Genomic DNA, 10,628 nt, shown 5'->3' with positions numbered 1-10,628 from the left:
ACTCACATTGCCTCTCTGTATGAACCGACTTTTCACAATGGCGCTCGAGACCAAGGCTACCATCACCACCTTTGGGGGACGCTTCCTCAAGCTCTCCCACAACTCATCCACCACCTCCACACCCATGAACTTTACAGTGTTCATTCCCCCTGGCGCCTCTTCTTCCAAGCCGGCTCCTGTCCTGATCTATCTCTCCGGTCTGACCTGTACGCCAGACAACGTCACGGAGAAGGGCTTCCTGCACGCTCACGCGTCCAAGCTGGGTCTTGCGCTGCTCTACCCCGACACCTCGCCCCGAGGCACCGACCTGCCCGGCGAGCATGACTCGTGGGACTTTGGCAGCGCCGCGAGCTTCTACATTGATGCCACCAAGGAGCCCTACAGCAAGCACTACCAGATGGAGAGCTACCTCACCAAGGAGCTGCCCGAGCTGGTCTTCTCCGAGTTCAAGGAGCTCGACAAGACCAAGGTGTCCATCGCCGGACACTCCATGGGCGGGCACGGCGCCTTGACGCTCTACCTCAAGAACCCGGGCATGTACAAGAGCGTCTCGGCCTGGGCCCCCATCGCCAACCCGTCGCAGTGCCCGTGGGGCGAGAAGGCATTTGGGGGGTACATTGGCGACGATAAGGCTGAGTGGAAGAAGCATGACGCCACAGAACTCGTCAAGTCCTGGAAGAACGGCCCACTAAAGGCCCTCATCGACGTCGGCACCGGGGACAACTTTTACAAGCAGAAGCAGCTGCTGCCAGAGAACTTTGCGGCGGCCGTGAAAGAAGCTGGCGTGGAGGACGTGACGGTGCGGTACCAGGATGTAAGTCACCCTTGCTGCTGTCAAAGTACCGATCTGACGATAGCTAGGGGTACGACCACGCGTACTTTTTCATTTCGACCTTTGGCGAAGATCACGTCAAGCACGCGGCCAAACACCTTGGCCTGCTGTAAAATACAGGAGAATGGGAAAGAGAAAAAGATGGACCATCAATCACTCACATCGTCCACGCGTCATCATCTCATTCATCTCGCTAAAACAAAAATCCCATCAGGAACCCTCCTCAAAGCCCAGTGAAATCTTCCACCTTTAAAAAAACCATCTCGTCCCATGCTGTTAATCTTCGAAAACATGCGCCACCCATGAACCCGATACGTTTCCCATGAATGATAAGGCCTATACCCATTTAGATGCGCCCGCTCAGCTCATCCGCTGCACGCTGCCTGGCGATATCGCCTTCTCCAACGGACTCATGGCCGCCTGCTCAGCCTCCCGCCTCATGCGCTCGTATGCCATCTTCTCAAACCGGCTCAAGCTCTTCCACCAATGCTGTCCTGCCTCATGCTCGGCTATGCGCTCTAATAGTTCGGCCGTCTTAACTCTGACTTCGGGCTCCTTGTGGAAAAGGCCCAGCGCGATGTAGAACAGACCCGCGTGCGACTCGGGTGCCACGCTCAGAAGGAGGCATATCTCGTCGTACGAATGTATGTGCTTGGATAATGTAAAGTAAATGTCCCGACTCTGCGTAGGGGACAATCGCTGAAGACGCAGTTTGTCATGCATGTGTGCTACGTCAAGCCCCTTCAGCGGGCGCACCGTATATAACTGGGCGAGATCCTAGGGACGCGTCAGAGTGAAGCAAACGATAAAGCGTGTGCGCCTCGACTTACCTGGACGAAGCTGTAGTAGCTCCTCGTGTTGCGCCAGCCTTCGATCCTCGTGATGTTGCCAGCAAGCTCCCTGTGCTTGGCCGTGTCATCGGACCAGACGTAGCCATGCCCACTGGCGCCAGGGAGCGTCAGTTGCTCATCGTCGCTGCCAATGTACAGAGCGCTCACGCCATAGACGCTCTCCTCGAACTGTGCCGCGATGCGGGTCAGCTTGAGGACCCAGTCCCTCCATTTGGCGCGGATCACACGCTCGCCATGCCGGGCCGTGATGCTACGCAGAATGTCGGCCATAAAGGCCGAGTCCCCCGTCAGGTCCATCGACTGACTCGACAGGCCGCCCGCCAGGGGCGCATATGCAGGGTTCTGTTGCTGGTAGTTTTGCAACCCGTCAGTGGGCATCGCCGGCTCGATCTTGCTGCTGATCTTGACACGACCGCTTGGCAGATCACATAGAATGTCCCACCATTCCGGATGGTGTTCGAAGGTAGGGTTTGTCACGCCGGCGATGAAGCCCGGCACATTCAGCAAGTCGTCGATTTTGGTCAAGTCGGTATAGGGGAAGGCATGCCGCGTGAAGCCTCTCAGGATACCGCCAGAGGCAAGCGCGCAGGCCGCCAGAACAGCCTCAGCAACCTCGCCCGACGGCATGCCATGGCCCAGGAAGATGACCCTCTTCTGGGTCAGGAGACCGTTGACCAGAACAATGATTGGATGGGTATGGATGCCGTTGGTCGTGAGGTGTGGGTGCAGTGGGAAGGGCTGAGGCTGCTTCGCGTGCACGTCGGAGAATATCTGGATTAGCTTGATCAGAGAGAAATCGCCCACTGTCTCTGGCATGATCGCTGTAGGGACCTTGACGGGGATGGGAATGCCCTTGTACATGATCTTCGTTTCCAGCTCATGCGTGTCTCGAGGAACTGAGTAGGCTGATGGGCCTCCCTCGACGTAGGCTCTGGTGCCGTTGCGCGATATGCCGGCTGTTCGTGCAGGACTTTGATTGCCGTCCCCCGAATCTATAGAGGAGCCCTCAGCTTTGTCCTCGAGAATGCGCTGTTGGATCATTCGCTCAAACTTCTCGACGAACAAGTCTCGATTGTCGCTGGCTAGTAGCAGGTGTCTTTCCAGCAGACTCAGCTTGGGCATCAGAGATAAGTCCATGGCGTTGACTGCGTCGTAGAGCATCGATAGCGTCTCCGGGACAGGGGATTTGAAATACTCCTCGAGGGCGAGCAGCAAGAGAGGCTTCCAAAGTCAGTGTCAAGGTTCATGTGCTTGCGCGCGGACGGCTCACCTTGTAGATGTGGAGGAAAGGGTGCCTCGTGCATATAGCCATAGCCTTCACTACCGCACCGCGCTTCACTGACTTGTCGTGCTTGGTGTTCACCAGGTTCAGCACATAGATCAGCGGTGGCCCCTCGCCACCCTCGGGCTCACTTTCCGAAGTTTCGTAGCCGTCCGATTCGTCGTTTTCTTCATTCGACTCGTCGAGCGCGTCCTCGTCTTCCTCGTCGATGATACCTGCGGCCCGATTTCGTCTTCGCCTTCTTCGCCTGCGCCGATCCTCCCTGGCCTGGCGCTCCTTTTCTTCCTCGTCCTCGCTGCTTTCCTTGTGGAGGAAGAACAGGGTCCAATCCGACTTGCGCGAGTGTGCCTGATCCGGCAACATGAGCTCTGCCAGCATGTTCTCATCGCCTGTGATTGCGAGTGGAAACTGATGCTCCATGACGGGGCCGCGATCGATGTCAAACGACGCAACTAGAATATACTCGACATGATTCTCCGTGGACCCTCGAGGGTATTGGGATCGTAGCTTTCGCGGCGCATTCGAGCTCGCGCGCCGGCGATACGGCGCTGAGAGAGAGGAGCGTCGTGAGGAGGCATTGGCGAAGCTATGGTCCGAGGTTCGTGTCGGATCGAAAATCGGTGGTTGTGGCGACCTCGACGGCCCCCCTGAGATTTGCGAGGGAGATCTTGAGGATGGGAACGAGGATAGGGAGGTTCGTCGGGGACCAGCTGAAAGGGAGCCGTTGGGCTGGCCGTTGCTGCTCTGTGACCGTCCTGCGCCACCGCCAGGGTCCGCCATCCTCTCGATTGACCCGGTTCCTGTCCTTGAATGATCGCTTTGGTTGTTTTCTCACGCCATGAACTGGCCAAGGGGCAATCAATGTCCACGCGCCGAATTCGGGACCCTGAGGAGAAAGAGGATCCCACCCCCTCCGGCCAATCGCGCGACGTGGGTGGCATGGAGCTGGGTGAGCCTTCGCCAGCCGCTGTCACCTGCATGCTGAGTCACGACGAGCTAAAAGTTATAAGCATCCACGCATCGCAAATGCCAGGGGTCGACGCAAAACAAATTTCCAACTTGGAGGAGCTGGCTATTCGTACGGCTGTCCATTCGCCACATGTCTCGACCTCTGTCTGGAGCGCATGCGGGCTGTTGAGCTGGTGAAGGGAGATGACATGAGCGTAGCAGTGTGTCCACGACGTACGCGGATCAATGCGATTAAAAGACGCATATGGATCAAGTCACAGTCGAAGAGGTCATTTCATGACGATTCTTCTGGATCATATTGTTCTATCGTTAACCCGCGTGGAATACTGAGCGCTGCCACTGAGCGCTGTCAGTGAACTGGTGGTCGCACACCATGCAAGCTCGACAACAACTGCACAGGGCTACTATTTCTAATATCTCGCTAGAGAAATACATACATGTTCACACTCCTACCCAAGTGAAAAAGGCTTTACACACTTTATTGCGAGATCATCACCGACCCTGCCAGCTGTGCTTGCTGGAACAGAAGTACCCTTACCTTCCATTAGCTCCAGATTATCGTGGCTAGTGCGGGGAAGCAGCCTCGCGTCGAGAGCCAATCGAGCACACTGAGCCTCAAACGGTGCGCCACGCCTTCATGCAAGGCTGCGGGCTGTTGTTGTGCCACCGCCTCATTGTTTACTTTGATAACGCAACACCAAGACTCCTCAACATCGAGAACTACAACGCTTATTGCTTTTCTCCGGGCCACAATCTACTCCGATTGAATACCGCGAAATAGGTGATTTACTCCTATTTGTATAATTACCTGTAACATTCCGTCACCTAAACAACTTGCCTCGATCTGCGACAGAGCGGCCCAGCAACATGGTATGTACTGCAGAAGCTGCTGCCCTGTTTTCATCGCTGAAACGTGCTAACACGTTACTTTACTCAGTCGTCGCCGATCAAAGCTTCCCACATCGGGTTCAGCACTCCTCCCCAACGAAACTCTCCCTTTCAACGCCGTGCCGAGTCCCCAGCCTCACCATCCCCTCTTCGTCACGCTACTCCGGGGACAGGATCACCGACCAAGAACGGTCCTTCGCGGTTTGCGCGAGCAGAAACTCCCATTACCTCGACGGAAACCAGCTGGACACCACGAGGGCAAACTCCAGCAACGCCAACACGAGACATTATGCAATCGCCATTACGGCCTGTCGCGTTGCGCGCACCGGCACCAGCACCCAGTAGGGGTGATCATGGACACGCCCTATCAAAGCTTCAACCGACCCAGGTCAGAACTCTGCGGGATGGCTTTCAGATTCTAGATCGCGACTGCGATGGTGTGGTGAATCGGGAGGACGTGGCAGACATGCTGAACCAGCTCGGTACGTAAATCAGCGGACGACATGGACGGTCAGACCAATTAATGCTTCGCAGGCCTTCCGTCAAGCCCATCGCATGTCGCGCAGTTCTTCCCCCCATCGCAACCACAGACCATAGCCCTCGCAGCCTTTTTAAACTCGCTGGCTGAGATCCTGGCCGACCTTTCACCCAGCGCCGAGCTACTGTCCGCCTTTTCAGCCTTTGACGACGACGACAGTGGACAGGTCGACATTGCGGAACTGCGAGATGCGCTGATCAACACTGCGCCGGAGCCTGGTGAGCATGCGCTTGCACTTTCGGCTGCCGAGGTGGACAAGGTTATGGATGGCTTTACCGGGCGGCGTGCGTTCAACCGGAACATGAGTGCACAGCTCGGCGCGAAGAGGGGAGAAGTCTTCAAATACCAGGACTTTGTGAATTCCGTCATGGGTGCGAATGGAGGGGCGGAGGGACCCTCGCGAGAGGCGTCAGAGGCCTGAAGCTATGGCACTATTTTGGCTGAGAATTGTGGTCAAGCGGAATGAATGCACATGCACAATACAATGTAATGAGAAACAAGATGCACGACTATCTGTACAAGACTTGAGAGATTCTGTATAACGACACAAGTCACATAATAATGTCCAGCATGGGTCCTATTAATAATGATAGATTGCCTGCCAGGGTTTGAAATAGCTGCGCAGCTTGGCGGAGGTGGGCAATCAGAGCAGCTCAGCAGACTCAGCAGACTCGCGCGCCAACGAAGACTTTTGCAGAGGACTTCGTTAACAGAGTCTGTCAACGCAACGCAAAGTAGCGAACGAGATATTGAAGGCGTATCTCTATATACCTGTAGTCAACTTTCTTCACGCGCATTTGGCAATGCTCCAGCACCCGGCGCCGGGACGTGAGACGGACGTTGTCTGCAGCCACTTTACGGCCCCACCGAACCTTCTAGAATCGCTTCTCTTAAGTCGATTCGACTCTGTTAAGTGCATATGCACGATGACAGCAAGCAACGGTTCCCCAGCCAGCCATTGATTGCTGCGCAGCAGCGCAGTGCAGTGTCAGTCAGGTCTTTCGAGCGCAGTCCCTTTACATTGGACGCCCCAATCTGGCACGAAATGGCATGGCTGGGCCATTCAGGAAGCCTCTGTGATAAGTCTGTTGCGCGCATGAATCCACCCATTGGATCCTCGCGCTCGTGCCAGCGGGCCGCTCCCGGGGCAGGCGGACGAGCTGGTCCTGAAGGTGCGCGAACCTGGGACTCTGAGAGAGAGGATCAGTTGGGATTGGTTCTTGGGGGTGGGTTCGCTGGGTTCAGGAGCCAGTCCCGGGTCTCCTGACCCTTGGCTCTTGTTGTGACGCGATGAATCGAACTTTTTTTGTGCCTGTGGATGCATGTATGTGCATGGGAGGAAAGGAGAGGGCTGGTCACGGAGCTGACTTGTGCTGGCTGTGCACTGCTGGGGCTTTGTGCTCGACTGGAGCTGGCTGGCTTCTCATCTTGTCTTGTCTTCTTGTGTTTGTCTGGTGACCCTCATCTCTCTCTCTCCCCACAAGGTTCACCTCTGTAGCCGCTCCTCCTCGACTCTTCCCGTATCGTAGATTCACTTCTCCTGCCCGACGTTGCTCGCGCCTGGCATATCTTCACCCGTACGCGACGACCGACCTGAGCTGAGCTGACCCCCTTTTGCAAACAACCGACGTCGGCGACTGGACCCGTTTGAGCAATTGCGTCGCGTGCACGGTACGGTACCATACGCACGTATCGCGCATATCCTTCTGTCGGGTTTGACGTCTCTACAGTAGTCCCGTCACATTCGCCCGAGTGCCACTACGGCAGCCGGCAGTGGGCCAAATGAAGTTCTTCGGTGGAAGCAGCAACAAGAAATCTTCCTCTTCCAAAAAGCACGCCCATAGCGATTCGGCATCCTCCTTCACAAACGCAAAAGGCCCAGACGGGACGCCGCTCAACTCGGGCCACACATTCCCTCTTTCCCCACCACAAGAGGAACATTTTCGCGACTCTGGCTCGCACCGGTCCGAACCATCATCGCCGACGAAGTCCTCCAACAACACCACCACCAGGTCACCCACCAAGAAAACATTTTCGAATCGCGATTCCGTTTCCTCGACATCGTCGCACACGGAGCCCGCGAGCAAGCCCTCTCGCCCCTTCAAATCCTCACGATCCTCCGAGAAATCAAAGCGGAGCAGTCAATTTGACCCAGACACCCACCCACTCAACCTCCCGCCAGAGGAGCGCAGGCGTCTGTCCTCGCTTGCCCAGTCTGCCATGAGTGGGAACAACTCCATGGATATCGACCGCGAGCCCGTCAACGGCTCGACGTCGCGGTCGGGGTCGCCTCAGAACGCCTCCGCGCAAAAGAACTTTTCCGTCCCCATCCCCAACGGTACAAGCAACGTCGAGACCAACGGCAACTCCAATGGGACGGAGTCTGCGCCTGCTCCTCCACCCCACGGCTCCAACCCATCCAGTCCAATCCTCACAGCCGAGGACGATGCTGAGGCATACAAGGCCGCCGGCAACCGGCTCTTCAAGGAGAAGAACTATGCGCAGGCCATTCAGCAGTACTCCAAGGCCATTGACCTGTTCCCCGACTCGGCGACATATCTGAGCAACCGAGCGGCCGCGCGCATGTCCAGCGGCGCCTATGAAGCTGCGCTCGAGGACTGCACCCGTGCCGCTGACCTCGAGCCCGAGAACCCCAAGATCCTGCTTCGTCTAGCTCGCATTTACACGGCTCTCGGTCGCCCGGATGAGGCCATCCTCACCTTTGATCGCATCAACCCCCCACCATCCGCCAAGGACATGGCGCCCGCCAGAGAGATGCTGCACCATCTCAGCGCAGCCAAGGACACTCTGGAGAAGGGCAGCGCCATGTCCATGGTGCTCCATGCACTTGACCAGGCCGAGAAGGGTCTCGGGTACGGCGCCGGCAAGCCACGCAAATGGCAGTTGCTGCGGGGCGAGGCCTATCTCAAGATGGGCCGCGAGAACGCCCTGGGCGAAGCACAGAACATCGCCATGAGCCTGCTACGAAACAACAGCCAGGACCCCGAGGCCCTCGTGCTCAGGGGCCGCGTGATGTACGGCCAGGGTGAGAACGACAAGGCCATCCAGCTCTTCCGCATGGCTCTCAACTGCGACCCGGACTTCCGCGAGGCTGTCAAGTGGCTCAAGATTGTGCAGAAGCTGGACCGCATGAAGGACGAGGGCAACACGCACTTCAAGGCAGGGCGATACCAGGCCGCCATTGACAAGTACGGGGAGGCTCTGGAAATCGACCCCTCCAACAAGAGCATGAACGCCAAGCTGCTGCAGAACCGTGCGCAGTGCAAGATCAAGCTCAAGAAGTACAACGAGGCCATTGCCGACGCCGACAAGGCCGTGAGCCTCGATCCTGGGTACACCAAGGCGCGCAAGACCAAGGCCAACGCCCTCGGGCAGTCGGGGCAGTGGGAGGAGTCCGTCAAGGAGTGGAAGTCCATCCAGGAGCTGGATCCCGAGGACAGGACCATCCCCAAGGAGATCCGCAAGGCCGAGCTCGAGCTCAAGAAGAGCTTGCGCAAGGACTACTACAAGATCATGGAGCTCGAAAAGGACTGCAACGACAACGACATCAAGAAGGCCTACCGCAAGATGGCCGTCAAGCTCCACCCCGACAAGAACCCCGGCGACGACCAAGCCGAAGCCAAGTTCAAGGACATGCAGGAGGCCTACGAGACATTGAGTGACCCTCAGTGAGTATTTGACCGTCTTTTTTCCTCCGTGCGATCACTAACCTGTGCCAGAAAACGTGCGGCCTATGACAATGGTGACGACCTCATGGACCCTGCCGACATGTTCGGCGGCGGCGGTGGCATGGGTGGCATGGGTGGTGGCATGGGCGGCATCGACCCGGAGATCCTGTTCAGCATGATGGGTAACCAAGGAGGCTTCGGTGGCGGTGGTTTCCGCGGTGGCGGCGGAGGCTTCCCAGGAGGTGCCCGAGGTTTCCCTGGCGGCGGCGGCGCTGGAGGGTTCCCTGGTGGCGCCCAGTTCAACTACGGCGGCGGTGGTGCTGGTCGCAACCCATTCTCATGACAACCCGAGCGTGGAGATGCAGAGAGCGGGCCCTTTGATGATGAAGATGACCCCGACGCCTCTGGTCGCGCAGACCAATCCGAGTCTGATCCTCCGCAGCCGCAGCAGAAGACAAAGACGACGAGGAGTTATTTCGAGGAACGGCAAGAGCAGTCCCGGGAGGCGCGGGTCGCGGCCATGCGCAAGTATGGCGTGTATCTCGTGGCTGCGCTGGTACTACTGCCGCCGGAGCTCACCGGCGCACTGCTTGTCGTGGCAGGCATCGCGTACATGATGCGACGTGTCATAAGGAGGAGAAGGGAAAATATCGTTTGAGATAGAGAGAGAGAGAGGATAGACTTGCGACGGCTTTGCAACGATCTGCATGCGCATCATATCACGGCGTTATGGGTTATCTGAAGATAAAAAAGTGAGTCGTTGATAATGATGACGCGCCAATGGCCGGCTGATGCCTTGTGTATGATGAATTATTCCCAACGCCGTGCCCTATAGAATGGTATCGTAATGGCTCTGTCCCGAACGCCCTGCCAACATGGTAAATTGTATGCACTGTCCGTCCAATTCTTCCTTTTCACGATGCGGCATTGGCACCGCCAGACCCATTTTCCGGCCCTGCAGCACTCATCTGGACATCAGCCAGTCCATCCTCCGTCTTGACGTTGCCATGCCCAACCGCACTGGGCGACGCCAGCCCCGCGCCCTCCATGATCCTGTCCACGTCGTCCCTAAGCTCCGGCATGGCGCTGGCAATGTCCCGCGCCAGCATGTCGCGAAAGCCGGCAAAGGCGTTCAGTTTCCCGTTGAAGGTCTGGTTGCCCCGCCGCACGAGCTCGACAAACTCTCTGGTGTAAATGTCCGGGTTGCGCCCGTTCTCGACGTAGTGGATGAGCTCGGGCGGGACCGAGGGCAGCGGCGTGGTCGAGGCGGTGGTATGCAGGGTCTGCAGGGAGGCGGCGAGGGACTTGATCTGGTCGGCGAGGACGTCGCGCGTGGGGCGGGGCGTGGTGTCGTAGTTTGTGACCTGGACCATGATCTCGTACAGGTCTTGGATGATGTTCTGGAGCTGCTCTGTTTTCGGAGTCTGTCAATGGGAGGAATGGTGTCGCGTGAGGAATTGGTACGTACGCTCCACAACAGTCTGTTGGGCGCGGTCGACGGGCGCCATGGTTGGTGGTAATTGGTGATTCGGGGCACGTTGGATGATGAAGGAGAGGAAGTGTAGACAAGCTTCGGAGC

At 57.3% G+C, this 10,628-nt stretch overlaps 5 protein-coding genes across 5 annotated transcripts; 3 read left to right on the top strand and 2 right to left on the bottom strand.

The window, feature by feature from the left end:
* Positions 1 to 37: 37 nt before the first annotated feature.
* F5Z01DRAFT_616948 (Alpha/Beta hydrolase protein) lies at positions 38 to 945 on the top strand (the record flags this gene model as incomplete). Its single annotated transcript, XM_046260946.1, has 2 exons — positions 38 to 814; positions 862 to 945. 2 exons carry the CDS (start codon positions 38 to 40, stop codon positions 943 to 945), a joined length of 861 nt encoding a protein of 286 aa, XP_046121166.1.
* A 185-nt stretch (positions 946 to 1,130) lies between these two features.
* Positions 1,131 to 3,913, bottom strand: F5Z01DRAFT_460020 (docking domain of Afi1 for Arf3 in vesicle trafficking-domain-containing protein). Its single transcript, XM_046259907.1, has 3 exons — positions 2,954 to 3,913; positions 1,663 to 2,904; positions 1,131 to 1,609 (listed from the first exon to the last, which is right to left on the bottom strand). The coding sequence occupies exons 1-3, from the start codon at positions 3,743 to 3,745 to the stop codon at positions 1,193 to 1,195; spliced, it is 2,451 nt and encodes an 816-aa protein (XP_046121165.1). The 5' UTR covers positions 3,746 to 3,913; the 3' UTR covers positions 1,131 to 1,192.
* A 626-nt stretch (positions 3,914 to 4,539) lies between these two features.
* F5Z01DRAFT_460128 (uncharacterized protein) lies at positions 4,540 to 6,200 on the top strand. The gene is made up of 3 exons (XM_046259909.1): positions 4,540 to 4,804; positions 4,872 to 5,304; positions 5,357 to 6,200. Exons 1-3 carry the CDS (start codon positions 4,802 to 4,804, stop codon positions 5,779 to 5,781), a joined length of 861 nt encoding a protein of 286 aa, XP_046121164.1. The 5' UTR covers positions 4,540 to 4,801; the 3' UTR covers positions 5,782 to 6,200.
* An 800-nt stretch (positions 6,201 to 7,000) lies between these two features.
* Positions 7,001 to 9,658, top strand: F5Z01DRAFT_460848 (DNAJ domain-containing protein). The gene is made up of 2 exons (XM_046259912.1): positions 7,001 to 9,049; positions 9,101 to 9,658. Exons 1-2 carry the CDS (start codon positions 7,143 to 7,145, stop codon positions 9,390 to 9,392), a joined length of 2,199 nt encoding a protein of 732 aa, XP_046121163.1. The 5' UTR covers positions 7,001 to 7,142; the 3' UTR covers positions 9,393 to 9,658.
* A 305-nt stretch (positions 9,659 to 9,963) lies between these two features.
* F5Z01DRAFT_634004 (transcription factor subunit Med10 of mediator complex-domain-containing protein) lies at positions 9,964 to 10,557 on the bottom strand (the record flags this gene model as incomplete). Its single annotated transcript, XM_046262008.1, has 2 exons — positions 9,964 to 10,460; positions 10,518 to 10,557. 2 exons carry the CDS (start codon positions 10,555 to 10,557, stop codon positions 9,964 to 9,966), a joined length of 537 nt encoding a protein of 178 aa, XP_046121162.1.
* Positions 10,558 to 10,628: the final 71 nt, after the last annotated feature.

This window comes from Emericellopsis atlantica (assembly GCF_019669845.1).
Source record: "Emericellopsis atlantica unplaced genomic scaffold F5Z01scaffold_5, whole genome shotgun sequence".
Classification (NCBI taxonomy): Eukaryota; Fungi; Ascomycota; class Sordariomycetes; order Hypocreales; family Bionectriaceae; genus Emericellopsis; species Emericellopsis atlantica.
Note: the sequence above shows the minus strand (reverse complement) of the source record. Positions and strands in the feature narration are given on the sequence as shown.